The sequence below is a fragment of the Eucyclogobius newberryi genome, unplaced genomic scaffold (genome assembly GCF_026437365.1).
Source record: "Eucyclogobius newberryi isolate DKJ021-1_F unplaced genomic scaffold, fEucNew1.0.hap1 SCAF_1, whole genome shotgun sequence".
Lineage (NCBI taxonomy): Eukaryota > Metazoa > Chordata > Actinopteri > Gobiiformes > Gobiidae > Eucyclogobius > Eucyclogobius newberryi.
In genome coordinates, this window is record NW_027315723.1 from 21,269,657 (window position 1) to 21,294,936 (window position 25,280).

The 25,280-nt window shown below is 43.7% G+C and overlaps 2 protein-coding genes across 2 annotated transcripts in view; one reads left to right on the forward strand and one right to left on the reverse strand.

The window, feature by feature from the left end:
* The window catches only part of atad2b (ATPase family AAA domain containing 2B), a 112,580-nt gene extending 111,558 nt beyond the window's left edge, over positions 1–1,022 (reverse strand). Inside the window, exon 1 of the mRNA XM_072440144.1 lies at positions 933–1,022. Coding sequence (XP_072296245.1) covers positions 933–1,022 — 90 coding nt within the window. The remainder of the gene's footprint in view (positions 1–932) is intronic.
* Positions 1,023–8,802: 7,780 nt separating this feature from the next.
* On the forward strand, positions 8,803–20,032 carry ubxn2a (UBX domain protein 2A). The gene is made up of 7 exons (XM_072440133.1): positions 8,803–8,876; positions 9,181–9,243; positions 9,826–9,931; positions 11,340–11,452; positions 12,549–12,686; positions 14,957–15,118; positions 19,624–20,032. The coding sequence occupies exons 2-7, from the start codon at positions 9,200–9,202 to the stop codon at positions 19,823–19,825; spliced, it is 765 nt and encodes a 254-aa protein (XP_072296234.1). The 5' UTR covers positions 8,803–8,876; positions 9,181–9,199; the 3' UTR covers positions 19,826–20,032.
* Positions 20,033–25,280: the final 5,248 nt, after the last annotated feature.

Sequence of the window (25,280 nt, forward strand, 5' to 3'; positions counted from 1 at the left end):
ATCAATCAATACAAGGTCTGCGAAAATCTATTGTGTGCGATACAGTCCTAAACATTTGTAAATTTGGTTCCGTGTTTATGAGGCTCATGGGGCTGAGAAAACGCCGAGGCACGTCTCCCGAGCCACGGAGCGCTCGGCCTCGCGTAACCCCGGTGTTTACATCCACAGACAAAGCGTGTCACGGGAGTTTATGGGTCAGTCTGCGCCGCGACGTAACGAACCTCAAACGAGAAAGCCACACGGGCAAACGGCGCCTTCACACGGGCAATTGAACACCGCGAGAGCCGAACGCGAAGCTATTCTGAGCAGTTTGGGCTCTTACGGCTTCAACGGCTGGAAGTTCACCGAGTTCAGACGTGAAAAACCCACGGGACACGAGCCGAAACAACTGTTGTGAACCCGGCGCTCTCTCCCTTCCCCCCACCGGAGCTAGCGGCGGCGTTAGCATCCCCGCGCTAGCCCCGCAAACCGAGCCTTTATATACCGCCAACACTTTCGACACGACACCGCGGCGTGTTCGCGTTTACCGTGGGGGGAGGTCGAGCCCGGGCCGTCACTCGCCCTCTCCGGGAAAAGTCTAGTCGTCCCGCCGCGGGGGGAGCGCACCGTCCGCGGCAGTAGCGAAACAAGTCGGCCAAACACAAAGGGAACTTGTGCTAGCAGGAGGAGCTAGCAGGCTGGCGCTAGCTCGTGATTTGACAGCTGCGGCTTGTATCGCGCTCGACGGAAGTGACAGCGGCGCCGATCGCGGCTTCGAACCGCGTTATTAAAGTGCGTCCGCGGGGGACCGTGCGGGTGTCACTCCGCCGCGGCGCGTGTGTGTTCGTGTGTCCGGGTTTGGTGAGTCCCGGTGATCGAGGCGCTGGCCGGAGCCACTTAGCGCTAGCTCACCGGTTAAATAAAAAAAAAAGAAAAGCGAGCCGGCTTCTTACGTGCTCATCTTTCCTTCTGGACGACGAGCGGGTCCTGGAGGAGATGAACGGGTCGCTCCTCGGCTGCGAGCTCCGCCGCGTGTTCACCATGGTGCGACCGGTCCGCGCGAAAGACTCTCCCAAAGCCGGGGCTCCGAACGCGGGTTCAGAGAGCGCAGTGGCCGCCGCAGCACCGAGGCGCCATTTGTGTGTCTGGCCGCCTGTGCGAGTCTGTGCGTCCCACTGCCCCTGCGCCCTCCCTCCGCTCTCTGCCGCTGGAGGAGGCTCTCTGTGCGGCTGGAGGAGGCTTTTTCTGTGGCGCTGGAAATGTCTCTGTGCGGCTGGAGGAGTCTCTGTGCGGCTGGAGGAGTCTCTGTGCGGCTGGAGGAGTCTCTGTGCTCCGGTGGTGTCTGATGACTTTAGATCAGAAGAACTACTAATTTTTTGTGTGTGTAATTCTAATCTGCCTCTTCTTAATGCTCCTCCGCCATTGTGCAGACCATTCGGCAGATATCATGATATTTAATACATATATAATCGTTCTTTGGGGCAAATTCCCTAGATGCAATTGACGGACACCCAACTAAACCCAAATATGAAGGGTTGAGCATAACCAAGTGGTTTTGGGTCACTGGGTCAAATGCCCTAAAAAACTATTCAGTCTAAATTATTTGTGTCAATTTTTTAGTTTGACCATGAATATATTTCTTTTGAAAAAAATATGTATTTGTGTGTCAAATATTGCAATAATATTTATACAGTATTGCGGCGTGCAGACCTAATCTGGGCCAACAAACATATGTCTGAGGGCCACATTTAGCCCCCCGGGCCAAAGTTTGGACACTCACATCATGATAATTTTCTATCATTACCTGCTTAAGTTTCAGTTTGGCTGCAATTTGTATGTAAAAAGCCATTATTTTGATAATTGATGCATTAATTATTATATATCAGCAAATGTATACACACATAATTTACTATTAAATAGACAATAGCAAATTTCAGCAAACATTTTCTTCCCTGTGCAGTGCTTAGTCTCTCCCACAGTCTAAACGTTTCCCCCATAATCTATAAATAACCTGGACTAATACAATGGCATAACCAATTTAGACTTTGTTGCTTATTGTATAATAATGAACAAATAAACTTGATTCCACTGATCAAAATTGACTTAGAAATAAAGGCAGTAAATATGGCTGTGCAGTCATCTCTTGGCTCATATTGACTTCACTTGGTACAGTGGGCATGCAGTCAAATGCTGAGCTCAGCAGTGTGGCTGCTTTACGACAGAGGGAGTCTGAGTGCGGCGTTCACGTCACTCTTGCCCAGCAGCAGTATTGTGTATAAGAAAACTAGAGGAATCATCGCCATGGTAACCGATAGTAAACAAGATCCAGTTCCAGCAGCCATGTTCTAACTGTATTATTCTACTCAAGAAATTATGCAAACTAATTCATGGGTTTCAGTCATGTGACTGATTTGTTGCCGTCACTGGTCCGTACGGGGTCTGTACCACCTCGGTCCCCCCACCACTCTCACAGTTCAGGAGCAGGATGTAAACAGACTATTTCGGAAATCCAACCCGAAAAGCTTCTGGGCCAGACGGTGTCACTCCGGCCACCAAGAAGCCCCGGGTCACTGGACTTAATGACTACAGGCCTGTGACACTGACGTCTGTAGTCATGAAGTCATTTGAACGCCTCGTCTTGCCCCAAGAGTCCTTCACCTCCCCCCTGATGGACCCCCTACAGTTCGCCTACAGAGCTGACTCCACCTGCAGGTGGAGCACTGACTTCCTGCCAGATCGAAGGCAGTGCGGGGAAGAATGTATCAGACACTCGGACTATCAGCACAGGATCTCCACAGGGCTGTGTACTTTCTCCTCTGCTCTTCTCTCTGTACACAAACCGCTGCACCTCCAGCCACGACTCCGTAAAACTGATAAAGTTTGCGGACGACACCACCCTCATCGGGCTCATCTCGGACGGAGATGAGTCTGTCTACAGGAGGGAGGTGGAGCGGCTGGTGTCCTGGTGCAGCGGTAACAACCTGGAGTTCAACGCCCAGAAAACAGTGGAGATGGTCGTGGACTTCAGGAAAGTCACAGACCCTCAGACCCCCCTCACTATCACAGACTCCCCCAGCACCACCGTGGACTCCCTCCACTTCCTCTGCACCACCATCACCCAGGACCTCAAGTGGGAGCCCACCATCAGCTCCCTCATCAAGAAGGCCCAGCAGAGGATGTACTTCCTGCGGCAGCTGAGGAAAGCCAAGCTGACAGCGGAGATGATGGTGCAGTTCTACACGGCCATCATTGAGTCCATCCTCACCTCCTCCATCACCTCCTCCATCACCGTGTGGTACGCTGGAACCACAGCCAGGGACAAACTGAGACTACAGCACATTGTCTGTTGAGAAGATCAGCTGCAGACCCTTCCGACCCTTATCACCCTGGACATGGACTATTTGAGCCACTGCCCTCAGGCAGGAGGCCACTCCCCTCAGGCAGGAGGCCACTCCCCTCAGGCAGGAGGCCACTCCCCTCAGGCAGGAGGCTTTTGGTCCATCCGGACCAGAACCTCCCGCCACAAAAACAGTTTCTTTCCCTCTGCCATTGGACTCATGAACACTTCCTAAACACTGTCACTTTAACCATAATTGAATCACTCACTGCACTGTTCACTTTCTGCACAACATATGTAAATTCAGCTGTAAAGCTGTGTAGATATTAAGCCTATTTTGTATTTTTATTCTCATTTTTTATCTTATCGCTTATAGTTATTTTTATTCCACGGCAGATTTAAATTATTTCTCTTTTTGACTAATTCATTGTTCGTTGTTTTATGTTGCACCGAATCACCAAGACAAGTTCCTATGTTTGTGAATTTTGTTCATTGACAATGACAATAAACCATTTCTGATTCTGATTCTGTACCTGGTCTGTACATGGTATGTACCTGGTCTGTATGTGGTCTGTACGTGGTCTGTACATGGTCTGTACCTGGTCTGTACATGGTCTGTACATGGTCTGTACCTGGTCTGTACATGGTCTGTATGTGGTCTGTACCTGGTCTGTACATGGTATGTACCTGGTCTGTATGTGGTCTGTACGTGGTCTGTACGTGGTCTGTACCTGGTCTGTATGTGGTCTGTACCTGGTCTGTACATGGTCTGTACCTGGTCTGTACCTGGTCTGTACATGGTATGTACCTGGTCTGTATGTGGTCTGTACGTGGTCTGTACGTGGTCTGTACCTGGTCTGTACATGGTCTGTACCTGGTCTGTACATGGTCTGTCACTGGTCTGTACCTGGTCTGTACATGGTCTGTCACTGGTCTGTACCTGGTCTGTACATGGTCTGTACCTGGTCTGTACCTGGTCTGTACATGGTCTGTACCTGGTCTGTACGTGGTCTGTATGTGGTCTGTATGTGGTCTGTACATGGTCTGTATGTGGTCTGTACGTGGTCTGTACCTGGTCTGTACATGGTCTGTACCTGGTCTGTACATGGTCTGTACCGGGTCTGTACCTGGTCTGTACATGGTCTGTATGTGGTCTGTACCTGGTCTGTACCTGGTCTGTACATGGTCTGTACATGGTCTGTATGTGGTCTGTACATGGTCTGTATGTGGTCTGTACCTGGTCTGTACATGGTCTGTACCTGGTCTGTACATGGTCTGTATGTGGTCTGTACATGGTCTGTACATGGTCTGTACCTGGTCTGTACATGGTCTGTACCTGGTCTGTACCTGGTCTGTATGTGGTCTGTACCAGTGTGACTGGATCGTTCCTGCGTTGTGGATTAATTGGCCCTCAGAGGCAACTGTTGTTGTGATTTTGGGCCTTACAAAAATAAATTGATTTGATTTGATTTGAATTGAATGGCCAGGAGACACTGTTTTATCCGTTTATTCTGGTAAACAGAAACACAAAAATAAAGTCCAAACGTGCCACGAGGCAACTCCAGCCCAAACTCTTCCCCGCACGGAGATAACAGAAGGGCAATTTAAACATACCTGGTAAACAGAAACACAAAAATAAAGTCCAAACGTGCCACAAGGCAACTCCAGCCCAAACTAAAAGGGATATAACACAATTAAATCAACACACTACATACAAAACATGAAGGACGACCCGAGGGATGACTGACCTCTTCCCCGCACGGAGATAACAGAAGGGAAGAGGAAGTCACGTCCATCACATTTATAGGGGGAATATAAGGGAACACACGAAGAAGAAGGGGCTGGAGGACACTGACAGCACAATGAAACAAACACCAGGCATGTTGAACATAATATTAAACAAAATAATAAAGATTTTGTGTGATTATACAATAATACATGAACTGGTTACACCTGGTCTGTACCTGGTCTGTACATGGTCTGTACATGGTCTGTCACTGGTCTGTACCTGGTCTGTACATGGTCTGTCACTGGTCTGTACCTGGTCTGTACATGGTCTGTCACTGGTCTGTACCTGGTCTGTACATGGTCTGTACATGGTCTGTACCTGGTCTGTATATGGTCTGTCACTGGTCTGTACCTGGTCTGTACATGGTCTGTACATGGTCTGTCACTGGTCTGTACCTGGTCTGTACATGGTCTGTCACTGGTCTGTACATGGTCTGTACATGGTCTGTACCTGGTCTGTACCTGGTCTGTACATGGTCTGTCACTGGTCTGTACATGGTCTGTCACTGGTCTGTACCTGGTCTGTACATGGTCTGTACCTGGTCTGTACCTGGTCTGTACCTGGTCTGTACCTGGTCTGTACATGGTCTGTACCTGGTCTGTACATGGTCTGTACATGGTCTGTCACTGGTCTGTACCTGGTCTGTACATGGTCTGTACATGGTCTGTACCTGGTCTGTACATGGTCTGTACATGGTCTGTACCTGGTCTGTACATGGTCTGTACATGGTCTGTCACTGGTCTGTACCTGGTCTGTACATGGTCTGTACCTGGTCTGTACATGGTCTGTACATGGTCTGTCACTGGTCTGTACCTGGTCTCTACATGGTCTGTACATGGTCTGTACCTGGTCTGTACATGGTCTGTCACTGGTCTGTACCTGGTCTGTACATGGTCTGTCACTGGTCTGTACCTGGTCTGTACATGGTCTGTACATGGTCTGTACATGGTCTGTCACTGGTCTGTACCTGGTCTGTACATGGTCTGTCACTGGTCTGTACATGGTCTGTACATGGTCTGTACCTGGTCTGTACCTGGTCTGTACATGGTCTGTACATGGTCTGTACATGGTCTGTCACTGGTCTGTACCTGGTCTGTACATGGTCTGTACATGGTCTGTACCTGGTCTGTACATGGTCTGTACCTGGTCTGTACATGGTCTGTACATGGTCTGTCACTGGTCTGTACCTGGTCTGTACATGGTCTGTCACTGGTCTGTACATGGTCTGTACATTGTCTGTCACTGGTCTGTACATGGTCTGTACCTGGTCTGTACATGGTCTGTACATGGTCTGTCACTGGTCTGTACATGGTCTGTCACTGGTCTGTACCTGGTCTGTACCTGGTCTGTACCTGGTCTGTACATGGTCTGTACCTGGTCTGTACCTGGTCTGTACATGGTCTGTCACTGGTCTGTACCTGGTCTGCCACTGGTCTGTACCTGGTCTGTACCTGGTCTGTACCTGGTCTGTACATGGTCTGTACCTGGTCTGTACATGGTCTGTACATGGTCTGTACATGGTCTGTACCTGGTCTGTACATGGTCTGTACATGGTCTGTCACTGGTCTGTACCTGGTCTGTACATGGTCTGTACATGGTCTGTCACTGGTCTGTACCTGGTCTGCCACTGGTCTGTACCTGGTCTGTACCTGGTCTGTACCTGGTCTGTACCTGGTCTGTACCTGGTCTGTACATGGTCTGTACATGGTCTGTACCTGGTCTGTACATGGTCTGTACATGGTCTGTCACTGGTCTGTACCTGGTCTGTACATGGTCTGTACCTGGTCTGTACATGGTCTGTACATGGTCTGTCACTGGTCTGTACCTGGTCTGTACATGGTCTGTACGTACACCCCCCTTAGCTGCTTTGCTGTATATAACGTAGGGTTCAAAAGCGGGTGGAGTCAAATTATAAAAGGCATTTGGTTCAAACCCACATCCTTGTGATTGAATGTCTGTTGCTTATCCACCTGAGCTAATCGCCACAGTACATGGGTTGAAGGCTCAGTTTGTCAGAATTTCGAAGTAACATAATAATAGAATGCTAATTGAATTTGAGAAATGAGACATCAAGAAACACATTTGAAATGAACAACAAGCCACGAAAATCCCTCCACAGACCTCCAGAAGAGGAATCTTCTTCATCGTGCAGCTTTCGTCCTCAAGATGGCAGTAGCAACGAGTGTGTGAGTCACTTCGGACCCATGGACAGAGATAATGATTGTGCTAGAGACACATTTGACCTGCACTTGACTTGCTTGTCTCCATGGAGATAGAAATGATTGTGCCATAGTGTGGAACATTTCAGGCAAGGCTTTAAAATCGCCTATAGGTGTCCGACCATAGACTGTGTACACAGTATCAGGTCTGGTACATGCAGTTTATGTGGCAGACTGACCCCAAACAAGGGTTTTGGTTTGGGGTAGGGTTAGGGTTTGGGTTATGCTGCTATATTTGATGCTGTAAAACTATACAATTATGCACAATTATTGGGGATGTAGAATCTGAACCAGTAGCCTATGCTAGTAAGTGTGTAGTTCCCCCGTTCATAGAAAAGGGGGAACATAGATACCGGGGTACACACCCAAATATAGCAGCATATAACTCTAACCCAGGTATTGGGGAACATAGCGCTGACCCCGCTGTATTTTATTTTGTAAAACCATACATTTATAATCAACTACTGGGGATGTGGAACCTGAACCACGAGCCTATTATATAATTCGAGGAGGTACCTATATTGCCCCGTTCATAGAAAAGGGGTGAAGGAATTAATAAGCATTTAATATTGTAAAGCATTAATATACCTTTCATTGTTATTGCAGACTGGACACACGCACACACACACACACACACACACACACTGCACATTCTTTGCTCTGCTTGGTCTGTCTCTGCTCCCCCAGCTTCTCTGTCTGGGTCAAGGGTCGCATCTCACGACCAATATTATTAGGATGTCCTGGAAGGTAAAGCCTGGTACAGCCTGGTACGGCTGGTGCAAGAGAAGATCCACCTTCTTATGAATATTCATATTCTTTGTCCTGTGTGTGAGAGGCCCCCAGATGAGGAGCACAGATGTCTGATGGGAACTTGAGGGACATGACATGCGTTTTAATCTGTTAGTTTTGTAATCGTAGGGAATAAATACTTTTATTATAACGACCAGAATCTTGTCTTGTTATTCTCAGTAATTAGAACCAACAGGGGTAACATAGGTATCGGGGAATATAGGTACCAAAACAAGTTTTATAAGAAGTTTTATAAATAGGCTCTGGTGGTCGAGTGACGATCTGACTTAAAGGCGTAATGGACGATTTTTTTGGCCCAAATCTGAGTCTTATTTCCTCGTGGCGTGGACTGCCGATTAGTCCTGCCTACCGCTCAACTGCAGCCGCGTGCGGCTCGTCCCCAGGACGGAGAAAGACAGTTCGAGCTGACTCAGAAGAAGACGTAAATCTAAGGTGACGAGAGATGCGATGCGATTCGTCGGGCTAATAAACAAACGCACGCGTGTTGTATCAGTCCACATGGGGGGTGCGCATGTGCACTTCCACCTGCGTTCTCAAATCGCCGAAAAATCGTCCATACCGCCTTTAAATATATCTTCAAAAACACAAAAATGTGCTGCTCTTACAATCACAAGATGGCCGCCGCTATTGCCGTGGCAACAGAACGCGATATCACTCTAGCTTTATTATTACAGCGGCCCCGGAGAAACTCACGAGCGGCGGCAGATGCGTGGCCCGGGATTAACCGAGAAAACACGGACTGGTAAATCCACCTTTGACCTTAACCTCACCAGACGCGTGTGCATGAAGTGTCCGTGTGACCGCGCGCGTGTGTCACGTCCGTGGGGCGCGCGTGTCACGGCTCGTAGCTGCGGTCTAGCGCGCGCTTGTGGCCGCGCCGCCCACTTCCATCATTTAACGTGAAAACGAGCTGCTCCCTTGTTTATAACATATTGTACTGAAATATACGCATGTTATACACAGTTATTATGCATCGATCAAACAGACCACTGCAGATTCATATTTAGTTTTTCTTCTCTAAATTTGCTCTTTTTCCCCCACTGCAGATGGGAAAAACAACACGTCATGAAAGATTGTGACACTGAGGGCGATGAAAAGGAAGAAATCTGGTGAGTCCACGCAAACATAGCAACCATTATAGAGATATTACACATTAATAAACACAGTGTAATAATAATAACGGAATAAAACATGTGTATTTGATAAATGGAGAGAAACATTGCAGCCCCTATCTAAAACTGACTGAACAAACCTTTGACATTTCGTTGAACTATTAATTAAATATAACTTTTGCTTGTAAATTGTGTCTATGCACGTCTGTACTGTTTATTTGTTTATTTAATGTATTTATTTGCCCTTTGCACACTTTTATGTCTGTTGTAACCGTTGCATGTACAGCGAATGTGCGCGTGCAAAATAAATACATAAAATATTCTTGCTATCAGTCCGAAGCGCATAGAATATATTTACTATGAAAACTGAATTCCTGACAAATTAAAGGACAACAATTGATAAATTTAACATGAAAAATATGTATAATACACACCTGATACACGTGTTGTTGTAAATAAAATCTATTCTGCCCTCAAATATTGTGAAGAATATAAAGTTATTAAGTGCAGTGAGGGAAATGGCTGCTCTGGTCACATCTCTGGCATTATTGACCGGGGCCTAATTGTTCCGTTGCCTAGTGACGAAGACGAGGAGGAGGCGACTCCGATGAGGCGGAGTTTCTCGGTCGAAGACCTGCTCGACGAGGTGGAGAAGATCTGCTACGATGCCTCAGGAACGTCTAAGGTCAGGCTCTGACAGTCGGGTCGCGGTGGTTCTGACAGTCGGGTCGTGGTTCTGACAGTCGGGTCGCGGCTCTGACAGTCGGGTCATGGCTCTGACAGTCGGGTCATGGCTCTGACAGTCGGGTCATGGCTCTGACTGTCGGGTCGCGGTGGTTCTGACAGTCGGGTCGTGGCTCTGACAGTCGTGGTTCTGACAGTCGGGTCGCGGTGGTTCTGACAGTCAAGTCGCGGCTCTGACAGTCGGATCGCGGCCCTGACTGTCGGGTCGCGGCTCTGACGGTCGGGTTGTGATTCTGACAGTCGGGTCGTGGCTCTGACAGTTGTGATTCTGACAGTCGGGTCGTGGCTCTGACAGTTGTGGTTCTGACAGTCGGGTCGCGGTGGTTCTGACAGTCGGGTCGTGGCTCTGACAGTCGTGGTTCTGACAGTCGGGTCGCGGTGGTTCTGACAGTCGGGTCGTGGCTCTGACAGTCGTGGTTCTGACAGTCGGGTCGCGGTGGTTCTGACAGTCGGGTCGTGGCTCTGACAGTCGGGTCGTGGCTCTGACAGTCGTGGTTCTGACAGTCGGGTCGTGGCTCTGACAGTCGGGTCGTGGCTCTGACAGTCGTGGTTCTGACAGTCGGGTCGTGGCTCTGACAGTCGGGTCGCGGCTCTGACAGTCGGGTCATGGCTCTGACTGTCGGGTCGCGGCTCTGACAGTCGGGTCATGGCTCTGACTGTCGGGTCGTGGCTCTGACAGTCGGGTCGCGGCTCTGACAGTCGGGTTGTGATTCTGACTGTCGGGTCGCGGTGGTTCTGACAGTCGGGTCGTGGCTCTGACAGTCGTGGTTCTGACAGTCGGGTCGCGGTGGTTCTGACAGTCGGGTCGTGGCTCTGACAGTCGTGGTTCTGACAGTCGGGTCGTGGCTCTGACAGTCGGGTCGCGGCTCTGACAGTCGTGGTTCTGACAGTCGGGTCGCGGTGGTTCTGACAGTCGGGTCGTGGCTCTGACAGTCGTGGTTCTGACAGTCGGGTCGTGGCTCTGACAGTCGGGTCGCGGCTCTGACAGTCGGGTCATGGCTCTGACTGTCGGGTCGCGGTGGTTCTGACAGTCAGGTCGTGGTTCTGACAGTCGGATCGCGGCTCTGACAGTCGGGTCATGGCTCTGACAGTCGGGTGGTGGTTCTGACAGTCCAGTGGTGGTTCTGACAATCAAGTTGTGGTTCTGACAATCAGGTTGTGGTTCTGACAGTCAGGTCGTGGTTCTGACAGTCGGATCGCGGCTTTGACAGTCCTGTCATGGCTCTGACAGTCCTGTCATGGCTCTGACAGTCGGGTCATGGCTCTGACAGTCGGGTGGTGGTTCTGACAATCAGGTTGTGGTTCTGACAGTCCGGTCGTGGTTCTGACAGTCCAGTCGTGGTTCACAGGTGGAGATGGTGGTGCGACTGTGGAAAGACGGCTTCACTGTGAACGAGGCAGAGGAGTTTCGATGTTACTCTGTCCCAGAAAACCAGGACTTTTTGGACGCCATCAAAAGAGGGTACGTCCCAAAACAGAGGCCCGATCATCTTCTTATAATATTAACTATACTTAACTTATAATGTGAGCGCCATAAATGCATATTTGTGCCGCAATAATGAATCTAAATAATTTTGGCTCGTCAGCAGTAAAAATGTGGGATTTTAATAATAATCGTAATCATTAACTACTGTGCAAACACATGCCACAAAAAACAGTGGCATTAATTAATCAAAATGACAAAACCAATGAACAATTTCAGATTTTCAGTTAAATAATACACTTAATTTGTACATATTTTTTACACACAATTTCAGCATTTATTTTTCTTTGTTCATCTCTGTTTGACAGTCGACGACTAAAATTATTATTTCTTGCAGATTTTATACATTTGAATCAATACTTTAATTTAGGACTGCAACGATTAATCAACTAATTATGACTGTAATTTTCTTTTTTATTACTGCAGTCGTATTTTGATAACAGTAATCGTTACCTAGACAACGCAGAACACAAAACGCACAAAAGATGTCGTTTTCTTTAGCAAACACAGCGGCAATATTGACACAAAACGTCAAAATTTAACCAACTGTCTCAGATTTCCACCAATAGTACACTTTATTTGTACATGTTCTCATCTAGAAGCCTTCATACGCCACATTTATACTTTTATTCAGTGTATTTGTACTTGAAATGTGACAAATGTATCGCTAACGACTATTGACCACTAAATTAAACGTCAGTTTCCGCCCAAATCCAAATGAATCAATAGTATTATTCATGTCTGCATCGAGAATATATAATAGAAATGCAAATAAAAGCATCTGTAATTAGTGTTTATTAACAGATATACATAAAGTACCACTACCTCTGACAATGTAGTGAAAATATATGCATTTATTTCAGAAAACCCATATGTTATATTTTGACACCGACTACAAACGTCCTTTTAATAATCACAAAAGGGAATTGCGCTAGTTTATTCCCAAAGTCAAACTGTAAAAAAGCTGAATCAGCTGTACCGACGTCCTCCGGCGCCACCCTGAGCTCACCCTGACCTCTGCCCTGAGCGTGACCTCTACCCTGAGCGTGACCTCCAATCGTTTGGCCCGTCCCAGGGAGCTGCCGCCCGAGTGGGAGAGCCGAGCTGAGGAAGAGGAGCTCGAGATCAGCGTGGAAGACTTCACCGAAGAGACGTACGTGCCCAGGAAGAAGACGTTCCACCCGTTCAGCGGGCGCGGCTACCGACTGGGCAGGTGCGTGTTCGGCACGTTTGTGATTTAACATCAGAGTAAAAATATCGTATTTTTGGACTATAGGTCACACCAGCTAAAAAATGCATAATAGAGAAGAAAAACATATATATAAGTTGTATTGGAGTATAAGTCGCATTTTTGGGGAAATATATTTGATAAAATCCAAGACCAAAAACAGATATTTCCTCTTGAAATGCAATTTAAAATAATAACAGATTAGAGAACATGGTGAATAGGTGTACGTATGCTAACGGTGGCTGCCCACAAGTCCGAAGCTTCACTAGTCCGAAGGTTTGCTAGTCCGAAACTGTGGCTCCTCGCGGCTCGTGCGTCAGCTAGGGAGCGTCTCTAAAGTATGTAAAGTGTTTGTTTAAAAATGTGTTATCTTAAAAAATATCTAATATATTTAACAAAAAAAAAAGTAAAAGTAAAGTAAAAGACTCAAACCACTATTATAACTTAGCGTTAACTATCTAGGTTGGCTGACTTGGGAGCTATTGAAAATAATCATTTTTTAAGAAAAATATTCTTTAAAATATGCAAAGGGTTGAATTTTTAAACCCAGGACTATGGCACCTAGGATTAGCAACTTGGATTCATGCTCGATGTTGTTTTTTTTTTTTTTAGTATAAATATGTTTGATATTTTTTAAGATAACACATTTTTAAACAAACACTTGTGCAATCGTAATTCAGAGACGGTCCCTAACTGGCGCACCAAGCGGCACTTTCCCCGCACTGTGTAAGCGAACTTTCGGACTAGCGAACCTTCAGACTAGCGATCCTTCGGACTTGTGGGGGGTAACCATGCTAACCTTCAGCTACATGAGGCACAGACAGAACTGTGGTAAGTGTCTGGTATGTTAACGTAACATATGAACAGTTATTCAGATAACTATAGCATAAAGAACATGCTAACAAGTTTAGCAAAGCATCAGTTTTACCCCAAATCACTAAATCCATTGAATTCTTCTTCCTCTGTGTCACTTCTAAACAACTCCAAACTCCAGAGGTAGTGGAAGTGCAGATTCTTCTTCTGCGTCACTTAGACCCTAGAGGGCCCTCTTGTGTTTTTCAGTGTGTGAAAATAACGAATAATATCACATATAAGTCGTTCTGGAGTACAAGTCGCACCCCGGCCAAAACTATGAGAAAGGGGGACTTATAGTTCCGTAAATACGGTAGCAGCCGCGTCTAAAGTTATGGAGCTAATTTTAGAACAACGCAGCGCACTTGGAAACCACTAGATGTCCCTGTAAATCAACTGGTTTATTTTTAACCAGCCGGTCTCACATCTCACAGCTCTATGTGCATTATGTAAATTATCTACAAGTATTTTCTGCTGCTGTTGTTGCACGTCCTCGTCTGACTCCTGAATTCTCTCTAGTCCAATGTAGGACTTTTATAGACCCTTGAAAGTTGCCAGAAAGTAAAAAAATCTGGGGAGAAATGAAGTGGACCGTGACACACTTTCAATGATTAACTGATAGCAGATCGAATACGTAATGATTTCAAGTCTTTGTGATAAAAAGTAAGCAAAATATTTACATTTTCAGGATGGAAATGTAAGTTAGCATACTTCTTTTTTACTAAGGATGGAGATTATGACATGTTCTAACCTCAAAATTGCACAATTAGTGGTAAAGTATGCGATATTGCTATAGATTAAACGGAAAAACTACTGCGCGTGTCGACATTTCTGTGAGTATATTTTCCAGTAAACGCGAAAAAACATGATTTTGCCTTCTTAAAAAAATCATAATCTCCCATTGAATAAACAGATAATGTAAAATACAATAGGTAAATGTCTTTAAACCGGGCTCTGATGTCACTCACACGTGTCTGACCCGCCCTCACATCGTCGCTGACCCGTCCTCACACCGTCGCTGACCCGCCCTCACACCGTGTCTGACCCGCCCTCACACCGTCGCTGACCCGTCCTCACACCGTCGCTGACCCGCCCTCACACCGTGTCTGACCCGCCCTCACACCGTCGCTGACCCGTCCTCACACCGTCGCTGACCCGTCCTCACACCGTCGCTGACCCGCCCTCACACCGTGTCTGACCCGCCCTCACACCGTCGCTGACCCGTCCTCACACCGTCGCTGACCCGCCCTCACACCGTGTCTGACCCGCCCTCACACCGTCGCTGACCCGTCCTCACACCGTCGCTGACCCGCCCTCACACCGTGTCTGACCCGCCCTCACACCGTCGCGTGCTGATGATGATCTTTTTCCCTCTTTGTGCTATTGTGTCGGTCCGTTGGCAGCGTCGCGCCCAGAGTCGTGGCCCGGTCGCCATCTGTGCACGAGGACGGGGAATCTGCTCCTATTCCCATGGTAACACTAGACCACGCCCTGCCCGTGACCTCGCTGCAGATCTGGTTGGCTGACGGCAGACGGCTGATACAAAGGTTTAACTTGTCGCATCGGTAGGTTCTCACGGTGAATTTGTGCAATTTTTAAAAACATTTTAGATGCAAAACTGGAACATTTTGACAATGTTTCCACACTGTTCCTGTTATTCTTTTTCGAGATGATGTCATGCTCGCAGACAGAGGGAGAGAGACAGTTTTTGTATGTATACGTCGTGGTTTATGAGGAGACAATAAGCAATTGTTAAACCTGATCATTTCTGTTGAATTTGCTGTATTACAAAAACAAAAATACTACTTAAACTCTAGTTCTTTCTGCCTCCGGCTCCATACAATATTACAAAGCTGCTATAGAATTTCCCGCTTGTAATGTGGAAGCAGTGGTGAAAAGTAACAAAAAGTACAAAAGTAAAAGTACTTTTTCCTCTTACTTCACTACATTTGAGAACATGTACTTTATACTCCACTACATTTTTTAACGTAGTAAAGTAAAGTAAAAGTACTTTTCTTGACCGCTTTAGACCTGAGGTGTTATTTATAGCACATACATAGTTTGTCTTGTTTGGTTTTGTCGTTTTATGTTTTTGTTTGAAATAAATAACATAAAAACAAAATCTGCAATTTAAAAAAAATCCAGATTATTACATTTCACGTTTGAGTCTGTCAGAAATACTTTGACTTTTTGCGCTTTTTACGAGTACTTTGAAACCTTTACTTAAAGTCCATACGACACATTAAACTATACTTTTCAGTAAAACGAAGGAATATGATTATATTTCACATTTTACCAAACATTTTGCCTGTTTTTCTCAATGATTATAATGTCACCAACCAGATTGTAAACAAGAGCCAAAATCCATTTAAATCATACAATAGTTACGATTTGACAAATAATTACCTGAAAACATGTTTATTTTGTGAAATGACAGTTTGAACTCATAAAAAGGTGTACGTTTTTACACAGTATAGCGTAAAACAAATACTTTGAAGACGTACAACTACAGAAGGTGGCGGTAAATGCACTTTTTCTGTTGACTGCCAACCGCCATTAAAAGTAACACAACAACAACAGCTTTACTTCTGGTCACTTTTATTTGACACATTTTCTTCATAAACTGCTTCTTGACTGATGAAAAACTACAATAATGATTTACCACAGGGACAATCCCACCAAACAACATCATGATTTAAAAAAACGGAGAACCTGCCATATGGACTTTTTAAGTACATTAACTGGAGTAACTGTCTACTCCTGTATCTGTACTGTCCATCACTAATCTGCTGCTCCGTCCGTTTCAGAATGATGAGAAATTAGGACTGTAACCGTGGAGATTAACAGTTTAAAACTAAATTTTTTATCTTTTCAATGGGGGAAAAGTCCTAAAAATGTTGTCATATCACGAAAACCTTGAATAAATCCATTAAAAGTGTGTAAACAAAAATAAGTAAATTCAGGAATGAGACAAAAGAGAAGTGGAACATGATGTGGTTTCAGTGGAGGAAGTGAGATTAACCCCAGAATATGGTTAAGTTACTCTTTTACAGGTGAGTGACGTCAGAGCCTGGTTTAAACACATTTACGCACGTATTTTACAGTATTTGGTTATTTAATAGGAGATTATGATTGGAATATTCCTTTTAAACTACAATGTAAAGGTAAAACTGTGTCTCTCCCACTATCAACAGAGGAACAGTGTGAAAATGTACACAAATAAAATGTTCCAAGTTATATTTAATGTTGAAAATCAAAAAAAAAAAAATATTTACTGGAGAAATACTTCACTATCACTCTAGTTTTTCATTTTATCTGTGGATTTATTACATACTTTACCACAGTTTATACTTTTTACGAAGCTCAAATACAATTTTGAAGCCTGACATTTGTATTTTCTCCATCCTTTGTGATAGAAAAACAAACTAACTTCAAAACATGTTTGAAGTCTTTGAAATTTTGGCATTCAGATTTGTTAGTTAACCAGGGGAAAATGTACTTCATTTTGCCTCCAAACACCGTAATTTTGTAATTTCGACCATTCATATGACATATTCTTTTGGAATATCCAGATGAGGATATATGTGCGACGTCATGTCAAACCAACAGAAATGTGTTCAAACGTGTCTTTAAACGTTTTGGATGAGGTTTATTTATTTTTTTAAAAAGTTAAATATGTGTAAAATTAAAAAACATCACCTTTTTTAGTTTTATTTGAATTTGTATTTATTTATTTATTGATTTTTTTAAAAATCAAATTGAACATTAAACACTGAACAGAACATGACCAGAGAGCATAAGCTTAAAAAAACAACCAAAAACACAAGAAAAAATCCCATTTGGATGATAATACGAGTCCCAGATGACCTTTCAGATTTATTTTTAATCAGTTCTTTTTGTTGCATTTCTTTCTATACAAACTCAATTTTCAATTTTTTTCAAAACGTCAAGAACAACAATCACAATATTATCTACATTTCGACGTACTGCCCGAAACCTTGACACTATGACTTTGTTTTAAATCGTTATTTGCTCTAATCTAATGTATAGATGATGCATAACGATTGCTTTTGGCCTGTTTTGACTCAGGATTACGCTTTTTGTGCCGTTCAATTCCACGTCTTAAGCACCGGAGAGGCTTTCTGCCTCCCCCTTTTAAGATCGCCCGAGTTTGTTTTTAGGATTACGCGATGCTTTGTTCTGGACGCCGCGGTGGACGCCGCCCGGCCCCCGCCCGGCCCCCCCGACCCTCGCCGCGTATCGTGGCTGCGGGAAAAACATAATCCGAGATGTAGCAAAGGAGTGGAGGATCTATCAAATCCCCAGAGAGGCATTGCATAACTCTGATGCCGCACTTACGTAACCGGGTTAGCAGCTAAAGCGCACGGCGTCGAAGCCCCCCCCCCGTAGCGCTTGGCCCGGCGCCGAAACCGCTCATATGGGGAGGGTCGTCATCAATAATAAATGCTTTTACTAGTATGAGGCTTTGAAGTGGAGTCGGCGCGAGTATTTGTCCAGAAATGCTTTGCAACTGGGTGTAAAAGCTCCACTGGGGGTCTTTGTTGTGGTGCCAGGAAGCGCTGGACAAATGAGAACATCTCTAAACGCTGCTTTAGAGGAGAGGGAAGTATGAAATGCTCGACTAACGGTTTTGTGACAGGCTGGATATGCATGCGACGACTTAAAAGCTTCTAAATGACACTCAATCTAAATGTTTGATGACATTTGATCTTGTCTTATTAATTCATTGTCAGATTTCGCTCGCCACACACTGGACTCAGCTCTAAATCACCTGTGTTTGGCTGTGGAACATTAAAGATTAAAGACCCAAACTGTTAGAAATGAAATATTATTGTTTTTATGATTATATTGAATTATTTATTTATTATTATTATTTTATATATATATATATTTATTTATTTATTTTTTTACCACTTTGACTTTGATTTTTATTGTTCGGCACAAACAATTCTGTGCTGATAATTTGGATGCCACTGTAATAAATAGAAAAGGAAACACACACACTCACACACACACACACACACAGACACACACACACAGACACAGACACACACACACACACACACACAGACACACACACACACACACACACAGACACACACAGACACACACACACAGACACACACACACACACACACAGACACACACACACACACACACACACAGACACACACACACACACACACACACAGACACACACACAGACACACACACACACACACACACACAGACACAGACACACACACACACACACACAGACACAGACACACAGACACACACACACACACACACACAGACACAGACACACAGACACACACACACACACACACACACACAGACACACACACACACACACACACACACACACACAGACACACACACACACAGACACACACACACACACACACACACACACACACACACACAGACACACACACACACACACACAGACACACACACACACACACACACACACACACAGACACACACACACACACACACACAATCAAATGTATTGCTTCAGTGAATCAAACCAGAATTAGAAGAACGCTTTACTTCCATTGTCATTGAACAAACACATTTGCAAACTAATAATGGTGCAACATCAAACAATGACATTTTATTTCCTTTTGATTTGACATTTTTATCTCTGCTCTTGTTCTGTTTGTTCGCTCTGTTTTGTTTATATTAAAATAAAACAATGAATAACGATCGTAAAATATAAACTATGATACAATAAAAGGCATGAAAAATAATAAAATGGAGGAATTAAATTAGACTTTGACTGAATCTAAACACAAAATATGCAGAAATCACGCTGTCAGCAATTACCGTAAATACCGTATTTTCCGGACTATAAGTCACACCTTTTTTCATAGTTTTGGCCGGGGGTGCGACTTAGACTTATATTTATACTTATACTCCAGTGCAACTTATATATGTTTTTTTCTTCTCTATTATGCATTTGGCTGGTGCGACTTATAGTCCGGAAAATACGGTATATCGCCAAAATGTGAATCCCTCCTGACTTCCCGGTTTGTGTTGCCAGGGTGACGGACGTCCAGGACTTCGTGTCGCGCTGCCAGAGGAGCAGCCCGCCGTTCGTCCTGACCACGTCCGTCCCATGTCGAGAGCTGAGCGACCGCGAGCTGAGCCTGGAGGAAGCCGACCTGGCCAACGCCGTGATCGTGCAGCGGCCGCTCGACACTCAGGCGGCCTTCGGACACTCCCCCTGGCCCGAGCCCCCGTAACTCACAGGCATCGCCGAAAAGGTCAAGGCCGCGCACGACTCACCCCGTCTGCTCCTTCTCGTCCGCTCAGAGTGACGAATTCACTATTACTGTCCTTTTTTTTTTGTTTCCATTTTAACATTTTCATGATTATTATTGATACTATGAACAACACAGAAGAGTTCATTTGCTAAAACAGAAATATTAAAGTGTTTTCAAAAGCCAAATCTAGTTTAGTGCAATACAAATAGAAAAATGTGCAACAAAATTGTGACGAATTATCTTTTTTTTTTATTTAAGAATAAAATAAATCACAGAGCATTGAACATGACACAGAAAAAGAAAGCAAAATATAAATTAAAAATACATGTAACACAAAACATCCAGAGAAATAAAATGAAATAAAAGGCTCATCGTCTGTAGCAGAATTTAAGTTATTTTTTGAATCCAAAATTCTGATTTCTGAAACTTTTAAAATCTATGTTTTTGCAAATGAACTCTTAGAAGATGTTTTACAAATGACTTTTCTGTTTCTTTAATAGAGCAATGACTGGAAAACAACAGACAATAATATATATATATATATATATATATATATATATATATATATATATATATATATATATAGACATAAAATTACAAAAATTATACAATATACATGATTATTGACACCGTGAACTAAAAAATAAAAATCCTACAATATCGCATTTATAATTTTTTTATATTTGTTTTATTTTAATTATCTTTTTGAATGTGTGATTATTATTATTATGATTATTATTACTTAACAGGTTAATATTTTTGGATTATAGATTACACACTAGAATTGTCCTTAATTTAAATTTGAATTCATGACATCCTTACAAGCACCACCTTCTTCACAACGCCAAGAATTTTTTTAATTTTCAATTTTTTACGGCCAGTATTTACCCGTCAGTATACAATAATTAACATGACACATTTCTTTTTCGATATATTATACCACAGCAAATGCAAAATACAACATACTTTTACACAGAAATACACCAGCACTTCTTAAGTCTTCCCAAAACCTGCTTTTACCAGATCTGTGCACTCAAATAAACTGCTGCATCTTGTGACTCTGTATTAAAGGTAATCTGTATTTATGACCGCGCATGCTCTTTTGTTTACCTTCTACCGGGAGGAAAAACATTTAAAATGGCCGGACTGTTGAGTGTCACGCTTGTACTTTAACGGATCGCCTTTTGATTTGGTGTTGATTGTACCTCAGTATGTTTTATTTTTGGGACGAGTAAGATATAATAAAAGTGCTTAACTTTATGTGCGTCGTCCTGGACTGATTCTTGATTGTTGTGTAGCTGGAATTAAACTCACAATTCAGGTTTTCAGCGCTCAATTTATGTTATTTATTATGAGAAAACACAGAAATATGAACCGACAAACGATAGAAAGTATTTTAGAACATGTTTGAAGGTACAAACTGTAGCGTTGACTGTTTTTTGTCCATAATAAGACCCATAATAAATGGTTTGGGCCTCAATTTAGCCGCTAATCTAATCGAAAATTGCAATTTGTCGTGCTTGGCGAATTGTATCGACGACAATTATCTAAATAACAAGTTCCTCTGCAAACGATACCTGCCAACACTGTAGTTTACGGCCCTTTTTGTGAGATTAGCAGTTTATATTTGAGTCTGTTATCAAACGTAAAAGCTCCTATTGAAACATACATTGCTTGTCAGAAATCGTAAGAAAAATGTATAATAATCCTCATTATCTGGATTTAACAGACTCTAAAACACACGCAAAAAGTCCTTTTATCACAAAGAAAGTGGGATTATTACATCAAAATGTCCATAAAAGAATAAACTATTTAATATTTGTACTTTTTCCTTTTGAAATATTCTCTATTAGAAGCTTTCAGTCACAATATTTCAACCTTTATTTGTATTGTAAAAGTCTCAGTGTTCAATAGAAATAATAGTATGACTAATCCACTAATCCGAATAAACATAACAATAAAAAAGAAATGTACTGTTTTTATGATGAAAACGTAAAAAAAAGATTGCTAATTATTCATGATTTTCCTTATTCTAAATTATACTGTTTATTAAAAAAGAATAACCATAACAACATCATGGTGACGGCCCGAGTCAATTACCACCAGTCTAATTTCAGTTTTAATGAGATTAAGAACGATGTTGCCGTCCTGGCTCTGCGTTTTCGGTTTGCCCAGGTGCAGCGGGGCGAAAACGCTGACGCCCGCACGGGTGCCGAAATAACACCAGAGCAAATTGGCTTTAACGAATGGGACGTTTGCGGCGGGACACGGGAGCGGCCTGGTTCCACCGCAGAAACAGCACAACATCTGCCGTCATTAGGGATTTGAAGAGCGAGCGGATTAACGATCGCTGATGTGATTAGTTTAGTGTAATTTGGACCTGGCACTTCGTTTGTGGTTCAAAGTCTCATATGGAGGGTTCAAAGTTTGTGTTTTAGGGGATTTCACGCGCACAAGTTGTTTACACGGTCGGATCATTTATTTTGGTAATACAGTAATACACTTTGAAGTACACTCATGGATGTATTTGTGAGTTTCTGGTTTATCCATCCATCTATTTTATTCCGCTTATCCGGAGCCGGGTCGCGGGGGCAGCAGTCTGAGCTGGGACTCCCAGACTTCCTGCTCCCCAGACACTTCCTCCAACTCCTCCGGGGGGATCCCGGGGCGTTAATTGGCCAGCCAAGAGACATAGTTTCTCCAGTGTGTCCTGGGTCTTCCCCGGGGCCTCTTCCCTGTGGGACATGCCTGAAACACCTCCTGAGGGAGGCGCCCAGGAGGCATCCGGAAGGAGGCTCCTCACCTTATCTCTAAGGGAGCGCCCAGCCACACGGCAGAGGAAACTCATTTCGACCGCTTGTATCCGCGATCTTGTTCTTTCGGTCACTACCCAAAGCTCATGACCATAGGTGAGGTCAGAACGTAGACCGACCGGTAAATCGAGAGCTTTGCCTTTCGGCTCAGCTCCCTCCTTACCACAACGGTCCGATGCAGCGACTGCATCACTGCAGCCGCTGCACCGATCCGCCTGTCGATCTCACGCTCCATCCTTCCCTCACTCGTGAACAAGACCCCGAGATACTTGAACTCCTCCACTTGGGGCAAGGACACCCCACCCACCTGGAGAGGGCAAGCCACCTTTTTCCGGTCGAGAACCATGGCCTCGGATTTGGAGGTGCTGATTCTCATCCCAGCCGCTTCACACTCGGCTGCAAACCGTCCCAGTGCATGTTGCAGGTCCGGGTTTGATGGAGCCATCAGGACAACATCGTCTGCAAACAGCAGAGATGAGATCCTGTGGTCCCCAAACCGGACACCCTCCGACCCCTGACCACACCCTCCGACCCCTGACTGCGCCTAGAAAAATTAGAAAGGAAAAAAACACACACTTTGGAGATTTATTGCTACTCAATGACCCTCAATATGTACAAAAATGATGACAAAGGACATTGAGGCGTACGCAGAGGAAAATGACAAAGTGAAGTTCCTCTGGGATGCAGCTAAGGCAGTTTTGAGGGGCAGGGTTATTGCCGTCGCCTCGGCAAAAAAGAAACAGACGTAGAAAAAAATGAATCGATTTACAGAACAAACTAAACATGCGGAAAACGTGGATCCTCAAATGCTACAGGAAATTAAGAAGACCTGACCTCACAGGAAATAATTAAAAATAGTTTCTGAAAGAACAACCACACTGCAAAAAAGCATATTATCTTGATTTGAGACGATGTGACTTCAAGTGAAAGTATTTACCGCAGAAGCAAGATATTATTTCCTAATTCACGTGACTAAGATTTGTTTGTTTTTTTGTGCAGAGTTGTAATTTTTCTTATATTACGTATGTTTTGTTTCTTGATTTAAGTATGAAAGGTCTTGTTCCATTGGGGGAAAGTTTGAATTGCTAAGTCAAATCTATTCAAATTACGTTGCTGTTTTTAATTCAAGAAATCCCAACTGCAGTGAAGGAAAACTCAAAAATCAACAAAATGGTTTATAATGAGTTTTGTAATATTACATGACCGCACAGGATTTTTTTTGTGAATTACTAAAACCAGAGTACAACCTTTCTCTCTCGTTTGGATTTCAGAAATTGTTCATTGCTTTTGTGTAATTTTATTAAATAACAGGCGAGGGCAATATTGACTCAAATTAATATCTTGATATTTTTTTTTTTTTTGCATTTTCATATACAATATTCAAACAGTATTCCCAAGATGCATCAGAAACAGAAAACTGTAAATGTATCGCACGGAATGAACGAGCATAAAATTAACCAAAATATCACTTCATACCATTATTCTGACAATTACACTGCACATTTTTGTCTCTTTTTTAGGCCATTCTTCACAGTGTTAATTCTATATTCTATATTTGATACACTTGCTATTCTAACTGTGTATACTGTACATCTTTTGCTACACCTCCCACTTATCTATTCTTTCTGACTACGTTTTAGCCTTGAACCTGTGTTAATATTGCTGTGGGACATGTGCCGGCCATTACATCGACCTATCGCTGAAGATTCAACACAGTTTCAATTCCTTTTCATTAAAGACTCCAAAACATCATGATTGAATTGCTTCATTTTCACAGTCTGTTTGGCCTTGATGCTAGCCACTCGTATTGCTCCCGTACGAGAATGTTTGTGCTCTGTCAGCTGGGGGGGGTACACAGGGGGAGGTATGTGAAGAGATGACAGCCCCAGGACAGTCGAGGTCAAGGACAAACAGGTTCACTAAATATAGCAATCCCCCAAACCTCTTCTGCCCTAGCGTTCAGGACATTAGCTAGAAATAAACTGAACGCATTACTTCAAAGGGCGTGTACAATTCACCGTTTAGAAGAATGAATAAATAAATCCTCAAATATTGAACTTCATCGTTGTGCTTTTTAGGAAATGGGTTGAAAAGGTTTCCTCTTGTGTAATGTTGTAGTTGTTTAAATTGACAAAGATCACGGCGCATCATTGTCATGTCTTGATTTTCATAAATATTGGACAGAGATGAACGAAGTGCTGCAGATTGTGTTTGACTTCAGAATCTGAAAGTATGTACAGTATTTGGGCCTCAAAACCTCTGCCATGGACACGATATATGGATACCTTTGGAACATACTTTCGGCTGCAGGAAAAAAGGCCCTCAGCAAAAAAAGAAAAGAAAAATGGATGCCACAAGCTGAACCAACGATCAAGGACTGAAACAAAATTATAACTGACGATTACAGATGTCAGAAAAATAACATCTCGATTAAATGACTATATGAACAACAGTGAAACCTTGAATTTTCTTTCATTGCCGTTGCCCAACATGTTACTGTTCCTCAAGTTTGTGACCGACTTTACAAAATGTGACTTTCAGAAAGAACAGCCAGTTTAAAAAACATTATTTACATGTAAGTCTATATTTTGGACTTCTTCTTCTGTGCTTTATTTGCTTTG